Source organism: Watersipora subatra, chromosome 5 (assembly GCF_963576615.1).
Source record: "Watersipora subatra chromosome 5, tzWatSuba1.1, whole genome shotgun sequence".
NCBI classification, from domain to species: Eukaryota; Metazoa; Bryozoa; class Gymnolaemata; order Cheilostomatida; family Watersiporidae; genus Watersipora; species Watersipora subatra.
The window spans coordinates 29664635-29684598 of record NC_088712.1 but is presented as its reverse complement, the minus strand read 5'-3'; the positions used below and the strand labels follow the sequence as shown (position 1 = coordinate 29684598).

General features: G+C 37.2%; 1 protein-coding gene across 3 annotated transcripts in view; it reads right to left on the bottom strand.

The window, feature by feature from the left end:
- The window catches only part of LOC137396237 (uncharacterized), a 33920-nt gene that overhangs the window by 2885 nt on the left and 11071 nt on the right, over positions 1 to 19964 (bottom strand). For 2 of the 3 annotated variants that reach the window (XM_068082420.1, XM_068082422.1), the window contains 19 exons: positions 19548 to 19690; positions 19304 to 19460; positions 18931 to 19060; positions 18070 to 18209; positions 17550 to 17692; positions 17256 to 17405; positions 16514 to 16781; positions 13694 to 13868; positions 13038 to 13111; positions 12238 to 12377; positions 11126 to 11306; positions 10218 to 10363; positions 9321 to 9477; positions 8367 to 8524; positions 6368 to 6509; positions 4628 to 4783; positions 2494 to 2514; positions 945 to 1151; positions 129 to 176 (listed from right to left, as the gene is read on the bottom strand). In XM_068082420.1, the coding sequence (XP_067938521.1) occupies positions 129 to 176; positions 945 to 1151; positions 2494 to 2514; positions 4628 to 4783; positions 6368 to 6509; positions 8367 to 8524; positions 9321 to 9477; positions 10218 to 10363; positions 11126 to 11306; positions 12238 to 12377; positions 13038 to 13111; positions 13694 to 13868; positions 16514 to 16781; positions 17256 to 17405; positions 17550 to 17692; positions 18070 to 18209; positions 18931 to 19060; positions 19304 to 19460; positions 19548 to 19690 (2736 nt within the window). The remainder of the gene's footprint in view (positions 1 to 128; positions 177 to 944; positions 1152 to 2493; positions 2515 to 4627; positions 4784 to 6367; positions 6510 to 8366; positions 8525 to 9320; positions 9478 to 10217; positions 10364 to 11125; positions 11307 to 12237; positions 12378 to 13037; positions 13112 to 13693; positions 13869 to 16513; positions 16782 to 17255; positions 17406 to 17549; positions 17693 to 18069; positions 18210 to 18930; positions 19061 to 19303; positions 19461 to 19547; positions 19691 to 19964) is intronic. The other variant, XM_068082421.1, reaches the window with a different exon arrangement.

Here is a 19964-nt window from a genome sequence, read left to right as displayed (position 1 = left end):
TATATTAACAGTAGGCAAAGAAGTAGGGAGTGCTACCAAGTAAAGTGTGTTAACAAGTAAAATACATTAACAGTAGATAAAGAATGTTATCTAAATAAAAAATGCCCCAGTAATCTTTCTATTCTAACCTTGAAACGAGTCCAAGTTTTCACTTTCTATTGACCTCTTTCTTCGGGCTAAAAATACACATGATAGAAGCAATGATCACAGAATTATAAGCTTTATATATTACATGTGTATTATTCTATATTTTATCAGCTACAAGCACTAGGAGCATGTCTAGCAATTTAAGCTGTAAATGAAGGAATACTACTAGCTGCATAGAAAGTCAAAGATTCCTTTGAATACCTAGTAACCTGTTCAATGTTGGACTATACAACATGATAGTATGTTTACATGTATGTGATATATTATACATGATATGATGATATGTGATATATTATACATGATATGATGATATGTGATATATTATACATGATATGATGATATGTGATATATTATACATGATATGATGATATGTGATATATTATACATGATATGATGATATGTGATATATTATACATGATATGATGATATGTGATATATTATACATTATTTATGGTATTATGATATGTGATGCATTATACATGTATATGGTATTATGGTATGTGATACATTTATATTATGATATGTGATACATTATACATGTATATGGTATGTGATACATTATACATGTATATGATATTATGGTATGATATTATGATATATGATACATTGTATATGATACATTATACATGTATATGATATTATGGTATGATATTATGATATATGATACATTGTATATGATACATTATGCATGATATGTCACATCTACATGCAGGCGAAGTGAGGCTTCCCTAGTTAGACAAGCCAACACTTTAGATGTGAAAAGATATCACATGTTTATATGCAAACGCAAAACTCACATTGTTGAGCAGCAAGGTTGTCACAATATTCACAGCACTGACTGTACCAGATGTCTTGTTGACAGCGCGACGGGTCGCTTGATATTCCACTGTCACATAAGACCAGCGCAAACTTATTTCCCTCACATTCAGTGGGAGAAGCGGTGGTAACTGTCGTTGCTGCAGGCATGCTGGTAGTGACTGTCGTAGCTTCGGGTCCTGTTGTAGCTGTTAGAAAAAAGGAATGAACTTATGCTCATGAGCTACATTGGCTGTCAGCAGGAAGTAATTTGGATTCCGTAATATAATGGAGGGTGTATCAACAAAACATATTGGCTCGTGCAGCTTCCAAGGTCTGATTCCAGAGAATTTCAACTAATATTGAAAAACCATTTACAGCTACCAGAGTTATTTGTAATAGCTCACAAAATATTCAAATAGTGTTTTGACCCTTTTTCTCTCCGTTTCATAGACATCGATAATACGGGTAACAAGTCTGCGATGGGCAAGCCAAACGACATATGAATATAGAGTTGTCAAAAATATTAGAAGTGTAGCATACATTAAATAGAGTGACTTGAGAGAAATAATTATATTTAATAGTCAGAAGTAAATGCCTTTGCATAGCAACTTGTCTTTTTTGTAATGTGATTAAGAGATTTGAATTTATTTATTAAGGTTGAAAAAAGACAAGTTGAACAGGGAGTTGTCGTACATTGGGGCCGGATAAAAACAAGTTGAGCGGGGAGTCATCATACAATGGGATTGAATACAGACGAGTTGAATGGAGAGTCGTCATACATTGGGGCTGAATAAAGACAACTTGAAATGGAAGTTGTCTTACATTGGGATAGAACGGCAACAAGATACCTTAGTTAAAGCAACAAACACATACACTAACATCTAAAATGGCACTCTAGAGAGAGAAGCGTCTCTCTCTGGCCAACGAATTTTCTGTTACTTTCTTTAAAGATGAACTTGCTGAGATTTTTTAGTAAATTGTATCAGAAAGTATTGATATTATTTTATCATTTGCATGTTTTTGATGTTTGAAGTGATTTGATCACCAAGATGGTTCAAGATTAAAATCTATAAAACTTGATCGAGATTAAAACACTCAGATCAAACGAAAGTGCGATTATGACCTCTATAATTGCAAAGAGATCGACAGAATAGAGACACGTAACGTTGCAATTTGAACACAATCGTCGATATCGACCATCGCAATGCAATGATAGCAACTAGTGACGTCATTTCGCACATATTTTTTCTGAGCGTTCTAACTGCGACTAAGTTGTGTTGATTTTAATCTTGGAACATCCTGACAGTCAGATCACCTCGAACACCAAAAACAATCGCAAATGATAGAAAATATCGATACTTTTTGATAATACTTACAAAAAATTTATCCAAGTTCATCTTTAACTCAAACCAACAATGAAATAACTTTTAAACTTGTTACAAGGAAATTCATTGGTCAGCTTCAATAGACCAATAGTTCACTGAGCACACAAATAATAAAACCCGAACCCCCACCACATGCATGCACTTCTCATCCTAAATACTGTACCTGAATGCCGCAGTTGATTGCCTGCCATAATGGTCAAAATTCATAGCAAATTATAAGCAGCAAGAACAAGTTTGCTACAATAGGCTGTTTCTTTATTACTTTGTTTCGTAGATCATACTCGGACTTTCAGGCCTGTTTGACCTTGAAGATGGAGTAGGATGTCTGCTTAGCTTATTGCAAGCAACGGCTATGCATGCTTTCAAGTGGTGCAGAAACAATGGCTTTGTGATCTAAGTGGGCATTTCTGAGCCCAGTGGCAAGGGAGCCTCAATGGCTGGAGACACGCCCAGTGCAGAGAGCCATTTGTAGTTGAGTGTTATTCTTATCCCGACCAGTGACCTTTTTGAGAATTAAACCTCAACCCTGTTGTTTGTAGGTCAGGTTTTTAGACCACTGGCTGCCCTGGCTGCTTTTTACACTGAGCTATAAAAATGTCGTCATATCTGATATTTGCCTCATGGACAGCGTATTTATTAATAACCTCCTGACCTCAAAAACATCAGAGGGGTATCAGGATGTTTAAGAGATGCCGCAGATGATCTATTTTAGATCTTTGAACAGTAATTATTGAATAGGATCATCAGGTATGTAAACTGAAACTTAATAACTTAGCATGATTGACTCTTATCAGGCAAATAAAACATGTATAGTTGAGCCAAATTCTATGGATCACAAGCTATCGATGAGCAGAACAAGGAATAGCCTCTCATTGTCTGCGGCCACTGGCCATATGCTAGACTGGGAACCCACTTTTAAGAAAATGTTTTTAAGAACTTCGTTAGCCTAAATTTCTTTTTTTCATATTCATTTCTTGTTTGCTTCTTGAATTTCCCCAACCTGAAGGTTTGAATCGGTCGACGATGAAGCATTTGAGATCTGCTAATGAATTCGAGTTTAACTATTAAGATCGTGCTAATATGTAGGTCAAAACTATCGTCATCAAAATAGCTAGCTGGTGACATACCAAAGGCGGCAGACTCCGTTCACCCTGAGAATGCATTAAACTTCTAAACTTTGGTTTTAATAACAATGCATTGAAAGTCAGCAGAGTTCTGTGAAAACCACTCGTACCCACCTCCCAAGTTGATTAAAACACCCTTTCAACCATTCTAACCATATTTAGACCAGAAGAGTTTTATAAAACAGATGTAGGCCTATATATGTGTTTCATGTAAACATGTTTGCGGATTAGACAATCTTTTTACTAGTCTTTGGTAGATAGCAGAAATGAAGCTATGATTTCAGTTGCTCAGTTTTAGCTCAAATTATTTTCATAAATGTCAGAAACAACTAGAATGCTATATTTTTGAACATACAAAATATCTGGAAACTTACCACGTATATCTTTTAGCATTTATATTCACCTTATATATATATATATTTATATTACTTTTATAAAGAGAGTTTAAATGTTTATTAAGGTTTTTCTTTGAAAATTGAACTTGAGCTCAAACTAAATGATTCTGAGAGGTAAGTATAAATGTATTATACTTTATAATAAAGGTAAGTATAAATGTATTATACTTTATAATAAAGGTAAGTATAAATGTATTATACTTTATAATAAAGGTAAGTAATTATAATCTGTGCTCAAGTGCTGCATTCAGCAGTGGATTCAGCATGAACCAATTCTCAAAGATCGAGTATTCTCAAACAGAGGTTGCGTGCGTATTCAAGAGCATTATTGCACCAACAATGGCTTTATGATCTTAGTTGGGTATGACTGGTTCCAGTGAAAAAGGAACCTCAACGACTAGAGACATTTCCAGGTGCAAAAAGCAATTAAAGATACAATGTCATTCCTATCACCACTTTGTTAGGAATTGAACCCAACCTGTTGTTGGAAGGTCATGCGGTCTAGAACACCAGGCCACGGCTGCTCCCTATTTATCATATGGCTAAAGTCTGGTTTCAACTAATGAGTATTAATTTTTAAAAACTAATCGGTGTGATGATCATCGTCTTCGTGAGTTTTGTGCTAGGGCTGTCATAAGACGGCAGGTAAAATCTATACTAGGTGTCAGACTAAGGCCCTACGCATGTATGTGAACATAACTTATCGAAGGTGTAAACATAACCAGAGTTCATGCTGTGTACCAGGTAAACCATGAACAATATGTAGAATATAACATACTTTGTTGTATGACAGGAGCACCACAAAACTCGCAGCAGAGTCCTAACCAAAACTCATCAGTCATGCAGAAGTTAGGGTTTGTACTCTCCCGGTTTATGCACACCTGTTCACTGGCAAAGGCATTTCCGAAGCAAGGCCCAGGAGTGATAGGTGGAGCTGAAACAATTCACCCGATATTTCTAAAGTTTGACTACATTAAGTAGTAATGCCATACTAATCATTACATCACTAAAACTAATCACCAACTAATAGTTAATTTTTAAACTCCTGCAATTTAAAAGACATAACTGCCATATAACTGGCATATAACTGGCATATGACTAGCATATAACTGGCATATGACTGGCATATAACTGGCATATAACTGCCATATAACTGCCATATAACTGGCATATAACTAGCACATAACTGGCATATGACTGGCGTATAAGGGGACCTTCAGACAAGGTACAAAAGTGGAGCAAGTTTTTATGAACTTATCATATATCGCTTGTATAAGACGTCTGCTAAATTAATTGTGTTCACATAAAAAAACGATGAAACCTTTTGCTGAATACACACTGAGCTAGCAGTATCCGATGCCTTCAAGCATTGTGGGAAAATTTCGGCCAATAACCTATCGACATGTTAGGAATATTTTATTAAACTGTAAAGCAGGGCAAATATGGTAACCTGAAGCCAACAACTAACATTGTATTCCAAAACATAACTCATTGTATTCCAAATCATAACTTAAAAAACTTTATCTCAGGGTTCAACTGTACGGTAATACTTTTATTGAGGTGACTGAATATGTGTATTTAACTATTTTTATCACAAACAAAATGATGGGGAATTTTCCTGTAAAATGAAAAATCTACATCTAGAATTCAAGGTCTGACTTATACATGTATATCAGTTGTATAAGATGACCCACAATTTTTAAAGGCAAATTTTGGACTGAGGGTCGTCCTATGAAATACACTGTAGCTAAAATAGTTCTTATATAAAGTTGCTTTTGAATAGTTTGCGATTGTTCTAATGAAAATACTACATCATAATCTAATGAAAATACTACATAATAATCTAATGAAAATACAACATAATAATCTAATGAAAATACTACATAATAATCTAATGAAAATACTACATAATAATCTAATGAACATACTACATAATAATCTAATGAACATACTACATAATAATCTAATGAAAACACTACATAGCGTGACTGTTAACAGCTACTTATACATGTAATTGCGTGTTTCACTAACTAAACTAGTATAAAACCATTTAAATAAACTTCTTCAGAATACATAGCTTTTTAAATTGTACAGACAGAATAGCAAGCCCTTTACTAACACACAGATGTGAAAGTGATTAATAGTCAGTAATTCCACCAATAGACACAAAGTGTATGTCTGATAGGTATCATCCAACTCATTCACACAAAGTGTATGTCTGATAGGTATCATTCAACTCATAGACACAAAGTGTATGTCTGATAGGTATCATTCAACTCATAGACACAAAGTGTATGTCTGATAGGTATCATTCAACTTATAGACACAAAGTGTATGTCTGATAGGTATCATTCAACTCATAGACACAAAGTGTATGTCTGATAGGTATCATTCAACCCATAGACACAAAGTGTTTGTCTGATAGGTATCATTCAACTCATAGACACAAAGTGTATGTCTGATAGGTATCATTCAACTCATTCAATAGATGTTATGCAACCACTTTGGCAAATCTCACCTAGAGTTGTTCTATTTTGACAGAATGCACAACAAGCATCCCGCACAGCGTCTTCAGCTGTACAAGGGTCAACAATTCCACCTAGAGCAAGAGCTGTACAGTTGAGTACACCAGTGTCGATACAGGCTGTAGTTGGCATTGTCTGTAGAAGAACAAACACAGTTGAATGATGAGAGTACTAGATGGATAATACAAGAAGACGCAAAGACACGCAGACGCACAGACGCACTGATCAAGCTAATTGATCTTAAATCTTTTACTGACAAAATTGCTAAAAATGTTAGCTGGCATACACTCGGTATTTTGGCTATAAAAGTTAAAGCTATTGGCGTTGAGCTCTAATCAAAATCTTTTGAAATCAACAGAAAATTCTGCATAAGACTTGATGCTTTTGACAAACAAAAACAATGTTTAATAATGTTTTTGTTTAGCGAAACCGGCTACAAAAGAAAAATACTATCATTTCAATAACCACTCCAATCTCTATTATAAAAATATAGTTATCAGAAATATCTGAGGACCAGTAAAGAATTTCACTAGTAGTATATCACTTTCACTATATCAGTAATACATTTCGGTTGCTGCTTACTCTTTTTATCCATCTTTGAATATAATTTTAAAAAAGTTAGAAACCACGATATTAAACTGTGAATTCTGAGTAAAAAGAAAATGAATAGTTTCAATTTTGGCAAAATGATAGCCCAATATCCTAAATTTCTTATGGCAAAATTCTGGGTAGATCTGATAACTCTGTGATCAATGTTTTTGCATAAGGTACTAAAATGAGTCATTATAAAAGCTTTTTGTCTCAAAAAAGTCACAATAAACCAAGTTAAGCCAATACTATTATTATTGTTATTATCATTATCATTAATATTACTCTTATCTGTTTTCAAATCACACTTTAACTTTTATTCACTTTTTCACTCACAATGTTTTTAAAAAATACTTCAAATATTGCATTTTGGAAAAAACTTCAACTTCGGAGTTTGATATTTGCTCCAATTTTATACTGTGCGATAAGAAATGTTATATTGCGAGAATGTTAAGTAGATAGAGGTCTGAGAGACAACTAACAACCATCACATAACGAGTGACATATTGTAAGAGCACTCATATTTATACACATATAAATTACTTCATATGAATTAATTTAAAAAAGAAATCGAAAAAACTGCCATAAAATTGAAATGAAATTGAAGTGTTATTGCTATACTAAAAGAATTAAGGAATTCAACGTATTTTTTGGTCATTAATTTTAAAAACTCAATCTACCAGATGAATGAGAGTTAAAAGTTACGTAGGCTACCAGCTAGCAATCTTCCTGGGAAACTGGGAAACAGATTCGGATAATCAGAACTTGTAATACGTAATCTTATCGATCAATCAAACTTGGCTTGTCCTTCACCTCAGCCTGTTTACTCGACTAAAGATATGGTTAACATATATGAAAGACCTGATAGACTCTTGTATAGTAGATGATAAGAGGCAAGTTCACAGAGAGAGGACAACTTATTTTATTACAATCTGGTTACTACAAATAACATTGAAGAAATCGCTGGACAGTCATATAGAAGTAACAAGGAGAGTGCACACAAAACAGAGGAATCGGTCAAATAGATCAGAAACTAACCTGGCCAGATACACTGGTCTACAAGTCACACTAGCAGATGTTTCCATGCGTTTAACAATTGTGAATCGATGACAGTTGTAGATGTACAGTATGAACATGAGATATTGTGATTTACAGGAACACATGCTACTTTTCACATGTGACTAAAACCTTAATGCCTATATTCTAATCTTTTAATTTAGTAACTCCTTAGACCAAACTAACATGACACAATGTTGGAGTGCTCACACCATTTGAACAGTATACAGTATTTGTAAGCTTATACTGAACAGAAAGGGCACAATTTCAAGTGTTTGCGTAGCAAATAAAGTGCAAAGCAGAGCTGATCATGGAGGTGACATAATAAACACTCTTTCTGTCACTCACCTGTGTAGTAGTTGTGCTCTCGGTAGTGGTTGGAGCGTTCAATATTGCGCATGTCGCACAACATTGAGAAAGGCCAAAGCTTTTATCACAGTTTCCAATATTTGCCAAAGCAATGCAGCTCAACTCATCCAAGAGATCCACACAAATAGTTGTGGTTGCTGAATGTGTGAAAAATAACAGTTATCTTCATTGAATGCAACAGGCCAACAGCAAAAGCTACTAATAATCTGTTAAGACAGTTAAAAAAGGCTTGATAATCAACTGTAGCTTTCTGACTTGTATGGAACTGGAACTGTTCTTGTGATTTTTGCTTTGAAAACTGTTTCTCATTTACAAGCTGAATCATAATTGGTTTGCAAAACTGAGATTGTTGAAACACTAATGTCTTAAACTGTGATGCTTGATGGCTGTCACAAGTTCACATTATTAAGGTCTTTCACAAGTCCGCATTACTACGGTCTGTCACAAGTCCACATTACTACGGTCTGTCACAAGTCCACATTACTAAGGTCTGTCACAAGTCCACATTTCTAAGGTCTGTCACAAGTCCACATTACTAAGGTCTGTCACAAGTCCACATTACTAAGGTCTGTCACAAGTCCACATTACTAAGGTCTGTCACAAGTCCACTTCACTAAGGTCTGTCAAAAGTCCACGTTACTAATGTCTGTCACAAGTCTACATTACCAAGGTTTGTTACAAGTCCACATTACCAAGGTTTGTCACAAGTCCACATTACTAAGGTCTGTCAGAGGCTGCCATGGCAAAAGGCTGACACCCCTTGAAAGGAGAGATTCAATGATTCAATGATTTTTCATCATGTACTACGTTAATACTTTCATCATTACTTATTTTTATCAACCTGGTGTAAACTTATTTTAAAACAACAATCTTACAAGAATGTTTTCCCCTAACTTATGGGTAATGTTTAATGATTGCTGAAACATAACTTACGTGGTCCAGTGGTCGTCGTTGTCGGAAGATTCCCGCAGTAGAAGCAGCACTCATCTCTAAGGGCTGGGTTCACTAATTCTGTACAGAGATTTCCTCCAAACTGATCATCTAGATCTGTACAGTTCACATCAGGGTTGTCCATCATACATGGAGCTTCCTTTAAGAGAGAAGAAACTGAACAAAGCAGAAACCATTGTTGCTCATGATTTATGCAAAAGCAAAAAGTGGGGAAGGTAGAAAAACGCTGTCTGTCATGTTGGCATGATTCGGCATTTTTTACCTAATGACCTACGCTCCAAGGTGACCTATACTCTAAGGTGACATATGCTCCAAGGTGACATATGCTCCAAGGTGACATATGCTCCAAGGCGACATTTGCTCCAAGGTGACATATGCTCCAAGGTGACATATGCTCCAAGGCGACATTTGCTCCAAGGTGACATATGCTCCAAGGCGACATTTGCTCCAAGGTGACATTTGCTCCAAGGTGACATATGCTCCAAGGTGACATATGCTCCAAGGTGACATATGCAACTCTTTAACACTGACCTATGCACCTATGACTTATCTGCTATCCTGTTGTTTAAAAGCTCCAAAATTGACACATGATTTATAAATTTATCCATTTTCCATAATCACAGAAAGACTTTTTATACAATCTTGGACATCTGTACCTACTGTATATAGCTATATACCTTGGTCAGCTATACCTACTGTATATAACTATATACCTTGGTCAGCTATACCTACTGTACTGTATATAGCTATATAACATTGGACAGCTATACCTACTGTTTATAGCTATATGCATGTTTTTAAGCTGCAAAGTACATGAGCTACCAGACATACACTAAAATGTTCAATTTCACTCAGTTTTTGGCATTTGCATTAACTTACGGTAGTTGTTGTTGGAGGGAATGTGAGCGTGCTACAGAAGAGGCAGCAGTTATCCACCATGAGGTCTGTTGCGCATATTAAGCCATTAGAGCTGTCAACGAGTGACTGGCACTCCGCGATGCTGAACAAGTTGAATGAGCAAAGACCTGTACAATTCATACAGAGTTTGTATAGTAAGTACAAGCCGTACAGAGTTTGTATAGACAGTACAATCTATACAAAGTTTGTATAGTAGCAAGTACAATCCATACGGAGCTTGTATAGCAAGTACAATCCATACAGAGCTTGTATATCAAGTCCGATCCATACAGAGCTTGTATAGCAAGTACAATCCATACAGACTTTGTATAGCAAGTACAATCCATACAGACTTTGTATAGCAAGTACAATCCATACAGACTTTGTATATCAATTACAATCCATACAGAGTTTGTGTAGCAAGTACAATCCAATAATATACAAGCAAATACTGGCAAGAACTACCAGCAAGGGCGCTTGTATGAGTTATTTACAAGTGATATACTGCAATGGAATGACCTTGAAGGAGCATATATATAGTGCATATACCATACATATATGCCTTACATATATGCCTTACATATATGCCTTACATATATATGATATGCATGTAATACTTATTAGCAATGCATGCATGTCTTACATATATGCATAGCAGATATGTAATACATTAATGCATTACTTGCATTAATTACCTAATTATAATGCATTATACATATGTATTACATATGTGCATAAAATGTATGTAATGCATATGCATTACGTATATGTAATGCTTACATACATTACATATGTGCTGCATGTAATGCATATGTGTAGTACATATATTTAATGCATATATGCACTATGTAATGTATGTACTTAATGACAGATAATGCTGATTAATATACCTCTAGTAGGAGTCGTCACTACTGTAGTTGGCGTTTCTGGATTGCAATAATCGCAGCAAGCCACTCTGAGAGCATCATCAGCACAGACATCAAAGCTTGGCAGAGCATCTAGCGACTCGCAGTTGATAGACGGATCATCTCCAGTACATACGGGTCCTGCTGTTGTCATGCTTCTTGTTGTCTGATACAAAACCATATTTTAAAGTTATAATTTTCATCGACGTATCACAATTGTCTCCACATTATTTAAGTTATCTTCTCCACATAATCCTAATAGAGCATAGAATTTTTAACATGTAAATTGTAATCTTTACTATAATATGAGTCGTGTCCCTCTGTTTGTTCAAAGCCAGGGTTGAGGGTTTGGAAAAAATGGCATCTTACAGAGTTCGAACTCGCGACATCGGGATTTACCACCCGCCACACTATTAACTATCGTAATATCATGCTACTGATATAATATAGTCATTTTATTAAGTACTTACAAGTGAAACATAAGAATTGGAGCTAGAACATAGCAACTAACAGTTATAATGGACAGATAAGAAGAAAGTCGGGGAAGTAATAAGCATTAGTAAGTTTTCAAGTCTACTGGAGAGCCATATTATCTCATGTTATTACGTTATAGACTTATTAACAACCCGCAGGTAGTATCATTATTGTACTCATTGGTTACAATTGTTCCTTAGTACTAGTAACCTGTAAATCCAGTGGATTGTCAATTGGCCTACTAACCCGAAAATCCCGAGTTCGACTCTTACATGATGCAATATTCTTTCCCAACTTTCAGCCATGGCTTCGGACAAACTGACACGGCTTGTATTATATTAAAAATTTCTGTTACAATTTTAAGAAAAACTCATCGAAAGTCAAGGTCATCTGCACTTGATTGTTTCTTACAAAATATCTTTTTTAGTTTTTGGTAAATATAAGTTATAAATAGAAAAATTGAAATGGTACAAGTATTTCTTTTTATTTACAGTATTTTGAATGCTTTAATATTTTTTTCACAAACACCAGTTTAGTTGAAGTTTGCAAAACTAGTTGAGTTCAACTACCTCGACATTACATGGTCACACGGCACAAGTAAAAAGGATCTGTAAGCGGGTTACCATAGTAACTGTAGTGACCATTGAACAATAGGCGCAGCAGTTCATCCAGATGAGGTCGCTGTTCTCACAAGGGTCATCTAAAGGTGATGTTGTTACACTAGCTGCACAAACATCCATTGGCCAAACATTTCCATCACAGCCTGTCAACAAAGCGTGAGAAGTTGAATAATGAGCTATTTAAAGATGAATTCTAGTATGAACTAAACTCACACATGTATCACCACCTGCAACACGTGTCACCACCTGCAACACGTATCACCACCTGCAACACGTATCACCACCTGCAACACGTATCACCACCTGCAACACGTATCACCACCTGCAACACGTATCACCACCTGCAACACGTATCACCACCTGCAACACGTATCACCACCTGCAACACGTATCACCACCTGCAACAAGCTATCTTAGCTTCACATCAAATTCTAAAAGATTTTATTAGGAAAATATAAATCTTTTTCTATCATTTGAGATTTTGTTTGTTGTTTTACGAGATTTGACGGCCAGAATGTTTTAAGATTAAAATCGAAAAAACTTGATCGCAGCTAAAACACTCGGAAGAAAAAGACTTCTCAAAAAATGGTGCTAATAGTCACACTTCCTGTTTGTCCTTTTTGCTATGGCAACATAATGAGTGGGATATCTGCTTGCAGTGAGCTAAGCAGGCATCATATTTGATCTTCGGAAGATTGCCCACACATAAAATGTTCGTGGTTGTCTCTCTTTCGGTAACCTCTGAATCAGAAGAGTTCTATGAAGTGAAGTGATATGGTATAAAATAGTTTGAGTCAAGGTACCTGGAGGGAGAGTTGTTGTCCCCATGGTAGTGGGAGGAGACTCATTGTCACCACAGAACTCGCAGCAACTCTGCCTACAATGTTATAAAAACAGATGAAGGAGGAAGGACACAAACAGAAGAATAGCCAAGTATAGGGTTGCACAACGACAATGCGTCGCAATCAGCGCATAAACCATGCTCAAGTAATACTATCCTTATTGTATATAGCTTTATATTAAAACTCCAACCAGCAACAAAAAATTCATTTGTAAAATATTATTTACGGTTAAAAAAATAACTTTGTGGAAAGGTTGGCTTAACTATCGGCCCTTACATGTTTGTAGCGTAATGTCACGAACTGACAAGCTCTTATCTGACCATATTTATTTTATTCGAAGTTGTCTGATCTTACTTCTTTTAATATTTTAAAAGTTATCTAGAGGTAATTTGGATGGAGACAGAATTGAGGGCACTTGCAGTGAGGAGGAAGGATTTGTAACAAGTCTTGGCAAGTCGATTATTGCACAATCTTATTCTATGGTTGAAAGCTTTGTCATCATGAATTGAGTTAGTAAAATGGACGAATTGAACTAGCTGAGCAGATTCATGCTTCCATTAGGAAAGCTACCTTCTCAGCTATCTAACATGAAGGATCTATAATAAGGAAAGGTATACCTGAAGGAAGAAATGTCTTCACAGATATCATCATCAACAAGGGCTTGAATAGCTGCACAGTTTGGAAGAGCATCGCCTGGACAAACTGGGCCAGTAGTTGTAGGAGGGACAGTTGTAATAATAGCTCGGCAGCTTGCACAGCAGTTTTCAGCCATATAATCAGTGTAGCATTGTTCTAGAACCATATAGTAATTCTGATAAGACTATGTATAGTCACAACACTAATGATATTATCATTCTTGATACATAGTATACATCACAATATATCACATTAGTATATAGTCAATCATGAACCATTAGCGTCTTGTAGATGTTTTCTTCTGTTATGTAGGATGAGATAGTTGATAAGGCAACTTCATATAATGCAACTCCAAATAGATATGATAAGAGTATCGCTAAGACTGGGTTAAATTTCTTCGAAGAGTATTTCACAATTTGTCTTTTGCTACTAGTAGGTCTATCTTGTACAGGATGCCCACACCTATACTACTTGTAGGTCTATGTCGTACAGGATGTCCACACCTATACCACTAGTAGGTCTATGTCGTACAGGATGCCCACACCTATACTACTAGTAGGTCTATCTCGTACAGGATGTCCACACCTATACTACTTGTAGGTCTATGTCGTACAGGATGTCCACACCTATACCACTAGTAGGTCTATGTCGTACAGGATGCCCACACCTATACTACTAATAGGTCTATTTTTTACAGGATGCCCACACCCATACTACTAGTAGGTCTATCTTGTACAGGATGCCCACACCTATACTACTAGTAGGTCTATGTCGTACAGGATGCCCACACCTATACCACTAGTAGGTCTATCTTGTACAGGATGCCCACACCTATACTACTAGTAGGTCTATTTTGTACAAGATGCCCACACCTATATTACTTGTAGGTCTATCTGGTACAGGATGCCCCACCTATACTACTAGTAGGTCTATCTGGTACAGGATGCCCCCACCTATACTACTTGTAGGTCTATCTGGTACAGGATGTCCAAGCCTATTATATTACTAGTAGGTGTATCTTGTACAGGATGTCCACACCTATACCACTAGTAGGTCTATGTCGTACAGGATGTCCACACCTATACTACTAGTAGGTCTATCTCGTACAGGATGTCCACACCTATACTACTTGTAGGTCTATGTCATACAGGATGTCCACACCTATACCACTAGTAGGTCTATGTCGTACAGGATGCCCACACCTATACTACTTGTAGGTCTATTTTGTACAGGATGTCCACATCTATACCACTAGTAGGTCTATCTTGTACAGGATGTCCACACCTATACTACTAGTAGGTATATCTTGTACAGGATGTCCACACCTATACTACTTGTAGGTCTATGGCGTACAGGATGTCCACACCTATACTACTTGTAGGTCTATGTCGTACAGGATGTCCACACCTATACCACTAGTAGGTCTATGTCATACAGGATGCCCACACCTATACCACTAGTAGGTCTATCTTGTACAGGATGCCCACACCTATACTACTAGTAGGTCTATTTTGTACAGGATGCCCACACCTATACTACTTGTAGGTCTATCTGGTACAGGATGCCCCCACCTATACTACTTGTAGGTCTATCTGGTACAGGATGTCCAAGCCTATTATATTACTAGTAGGTGTATCTTGTACAGGATGTCCACACCTATACCACTAGTAGGTCTATGTCGTACAGGATGCCCACACCTATACTACTTGTAGGTCTATTTTGTACAGGATGTCCACACCTATACTACTTTTAGGTCTATGTCGTACAGGATGTCCACACCTATACCACTAGTAGGTCTATGTCGTACAGGATGCCCACACCTATACTACTTGTAGGTCTATTTTGTACAGGATGTCCACATCTATACCACTAGTAGGTCTATCTTGTACAGGATGTCCACACCTATACTACTAGTAGGTATATCTTGTACAGGATGTCCACACCTATACTACTTGTAGGTCTATGTCGTACAGGATGTCCACACCTATACCACTAGTAGGTCTATCTTGTACAGGATGCCCACACCTATACTACTAGTAGGTCTATTTTGTACAGGATGCCCACACCTATACTACTTGTAGGTCTATCTGGTACAGGATGCCCCACCTATACTACTAGTAGGTCTATCTGGTACAGGATGCCCCCACCTATACTACTTGTAGGTCTATCTGGTACAGGATGTCCAAGCCTATTATATTACTAGTAGGTGTATCTTGTACAGGATGTCCACACCTATATTACTAGTAGGTCTATCTTGTACAGGATGCCCACCCCTATGCTACTAGTAGATGCATCTCGTACAGGATGCCCCCACCTATACTACTAGCAGATGCATCTTATACAGGATGCCCCCACCTATACTACTTGTAGGTCTATCTTGTACAGGATGCCCACACCTATACTACTAGTAGGTCTATCTTGTACAGGATGCCCACACCTATACTACTAGTAGGTCTATGTCGTACAGGATGCCCACACCTATACTACTAGTAGGTCTATCTTGTACCGGATGCCCACACCTATACTACTAGTAGGTCTATCTTGTACAGGATGCCCACACCTATACTACTAGTAGGTCTATCTTGTACAGGATGCCCACACCTATACTACTAGTAGGTCTATCTTGTACAGGATGCCCCCACCTATACTACTAGTAGATGCATCTCGTACAGGATGCCCACACCTATACAACTTGCAGGTCTATCTTGTACAGGATGCCCTCACCTATACTACTTGTAGGTCTATCTTGTACAGGATGCCTACACCTATACTTCTCGCAGACATCTAAACTAATGACCTACCTTCTCCTTCATTTGTAATTATGGTGGCACAAGCAAAGCTGCCAAAATTGTCTTCACAAGCTTCAGTTGTAATCATCATGGTGGTCGGAGCACTAGTCGTAGTAGAGTAGCAGGTGCGGCAGCAAACATCTTGAATGCTGCTGCAGTCTCCCTCAAGAGTGCTGAGAAGGGTCTCGCATGTACTGTCGCCAAACACATTAGGACAGATGGTTGCTTGCGAGGCAGCTGTCGTCGTCTCATAGGAATAACACGTGGCACAGCAATCCTTCTGCATGAGTAGATAATTCTCATCAGTGTATCATAAACTGAATTGTTTGACTTGGTCGTTTAAAATTCGAGGTTAGAAAAGCTCCGATATGTTATACTAGAATGGCAAGCCATGTTTGTATTAAAACCTGATGTGAAAGTTTTATTTAGATAAGTGAAAAATTATCAACATATACATTATAAAAAGGTCCTACTAACTCCTTGAGGTTATACACAGCTCTATACAGATACTACCAAATCATCAAAGCTATATACAAGGGATCACTCTATGAATGCTTCCTTACCCGAACTACTGGGTCTTGCATACAAAGCTATATACAAGGGATCACTCTATGAAAGCTTCCTTACCCGAACTACTGGGTCTTGCATACAGAGCTATATACAAGGGATCACTCTATGAATGCTTCCTTACCCGAACTACTGGGTCTTGCATACAAAGCTATATACAAGGATCACTCTATGAATGCTTCCTTACCCGAACTACTGGATCTTGCATACAAAGACTTGAGTCCCTAATGAAAACAGAGCAAGACTGTATTCTGTCACCAAATTCACACCCTTCAGGAAGTCCGACTTTCCTCTTTCGATAGCAAGAAGCGCAACATTGCCCTGCCAAAAATGCTCCCTAAAAAGACAGAAAATTGTCAAATTTTTTTTAAAGAGATTTGCAACATCAAGAAGAAGAACAGCAAGAAGCAACCTGGGAGGACTCAAACTGCAGGGAGGAACCTCGGAGCACTCAAACTGCAGAGGAACCTGGGAGGACTACCTCATAACAACTGTATAGAGACTCTGTAGTGAGTTGGTCACATGTGTCTAGCATATCTTCACAGTCGGGAGGCAGTTCTGGTGTAGTTGTGGTTTCTGGGCGAGATGTAATCAGACCTCCGCATTCTCCGCAGCAAATCTCACCTAAAATTCAGCAAGTGATTGGGATCGTGTTTCAGCCTTTTACCACAAGACATCTACAGTATTATATAGACAGATAAAAACTTATTTACGTTGCTCAATGCAATTTAGAGCAAATCAGACCCTGAGACAAAAACCAAGAATAAAAAAGTCAAGTGAAGAAAATTATGTGAATTGAAAGAAAAGCTCTTTTTGCATAACATTGTTCTACAATGTGAATCGGCAAAGTGGTGGTGTCTGGTATAAAGTGTTGTGGTTTTTTGTGTGAAGTAGGAATGTAATGGATAGTCATGCAGATTAGGGATATGATTTCAATATTCTAAACAGAATATATTTATTTTGCTATCCGTAAAGTTTCAAGGAAGTAGATGCAGGCTTACGTATGGCCGCATCTGTGCAGTCCACAAAATTCAGTTGGCTGCAGAGTGTCTCTTTGTTCCCATACAGACACTCACTGGTGCCTATTTCAAGCATACGGCAGCTGTTACAGCAAGCATCTCTAGTTTCTGTTCGATAACATCTAGAATAGACATGATAACATCTAGAATACACATGATAACATCTAGAATACACATGATAACATCTAGAATACACATGAAATGGATTAAACATGAACTTACACAAGATTTTAGTAGGTTTCACCAGAAAGTATCTATAGTTTTTTTTATCATTTGCGATTGTTTTTGATGTTTGAGGTGATCTGACAGTCAGTATATTATAAAATTAAAATCTACAAAACTTGATTGCGGTTAAAACGTTCATAGCAAATGAAAGTGTGGTTATGACATCTATGGTTGCAAAGAGACCGGCAGAATAGAGCCGTAGCGTTGCAACTTGAACGTAATAGCCGATATCAACTATAACAGCGATAACAACTAGTGACATCATTTTGCACATATATTTTCTGAGCGTTTCAACTGCGATCAAGTTTCGTCAATTTTAATCTTGAAGCATGCTGGCAGTCACATTAACTCAAACAACAAAACAATCACAAATGATAGGAAAATATCGTATGTTCCGATAAAACCTACAAACATTTTGTGAAACTTCATATTTAACTGTATGCAAACGAAAAATACAGAAACACAAAATTGCGTGCAATAATTGTTAAATGCATAGTTTACATGAAATTCCAACAGTATAGTTCCAAATGCAATAGTGGAATAAGAATAGAATTAATGTGTGAGCTCTACGCATCCTGTCTGTTGTACTATAATCTCACAGCTTAAGCATTTGCTCACCCCTTCGGTTCATTAGCCAAATTGTAGATACCATTCATGCATTGGTCACTCGCATCTGAGCAGGGTGGTCTAGTTGTCGTCGTGGGAGGTCGATCAGCGCAAGTGGCACAGCACTGTGACTCGAGCAGATCTGCGACAGATAAAAAAATATATATTACATTAGATATAGTTTGGATTTTGATGTTTGATAGATTTTGGATTGTTTGATATAGACCAAGGTTTCTAAAGTCATTGTTATTCCTTCGCTGTCCTGGAGGCCATGCTATACCCCGTCTGCGCACTCAAGTCAGTTAAGACTAGACCTGAATCTATATGCTAGCAATTCTCACCGATGACCTAATAATTGAGATTAAGTTTATTAAAGATCTCGTACCGCATGTGTCGATAGTGCAGATGGGTAGTACATCTCCATATTTGCATGATTCAGGGCGATACTCTTGTACGAATGGTCGACATGAGCGACAGCAGAAGTCTTCCAGGTTGTAGCAGTTTCGAGCAATGCCCCCAACCAGCTGAGCGCAAGAAGGAGACTGTAACATCAAGATAGATGTGTTGGCATACTCGAGCAACTAGTTATAATAGTTACAAGTTGGTCATAATGTAAAGTAAAAACTCACATCATCCTGACAAGGATCAGGGGTGGTGGTGAGAAGAGCATTAGCGCAAGCTTCACAGCACACCGATTCCTCGAGGGGGGAGCACACCTGCCCAAATGTGATGAGACTGTCACACTGATCCGAGCTATCTCCGTAGCGACAGGCTATCAACAAGAAAAGCAAAATAAAAGCCAGTATTCTTTGACTTGGTGTTCCTTAGTGACGATAAATACCAGAAGCTCATTGACAATAGACCATGTAAAATCTCATCTAGACTTTGGAAGAAATATACAGTTAAAATAGCACACTGACACATGCTTCATGACTAACATAGAATTTAGGTAATTCTGGGTTTAGATAAAATAGATTGTGCTCTCACATAAGTATGTCAACCGCTTATATTCTTTTGAAATGCTAAAATTATTTCTATTAGGACAG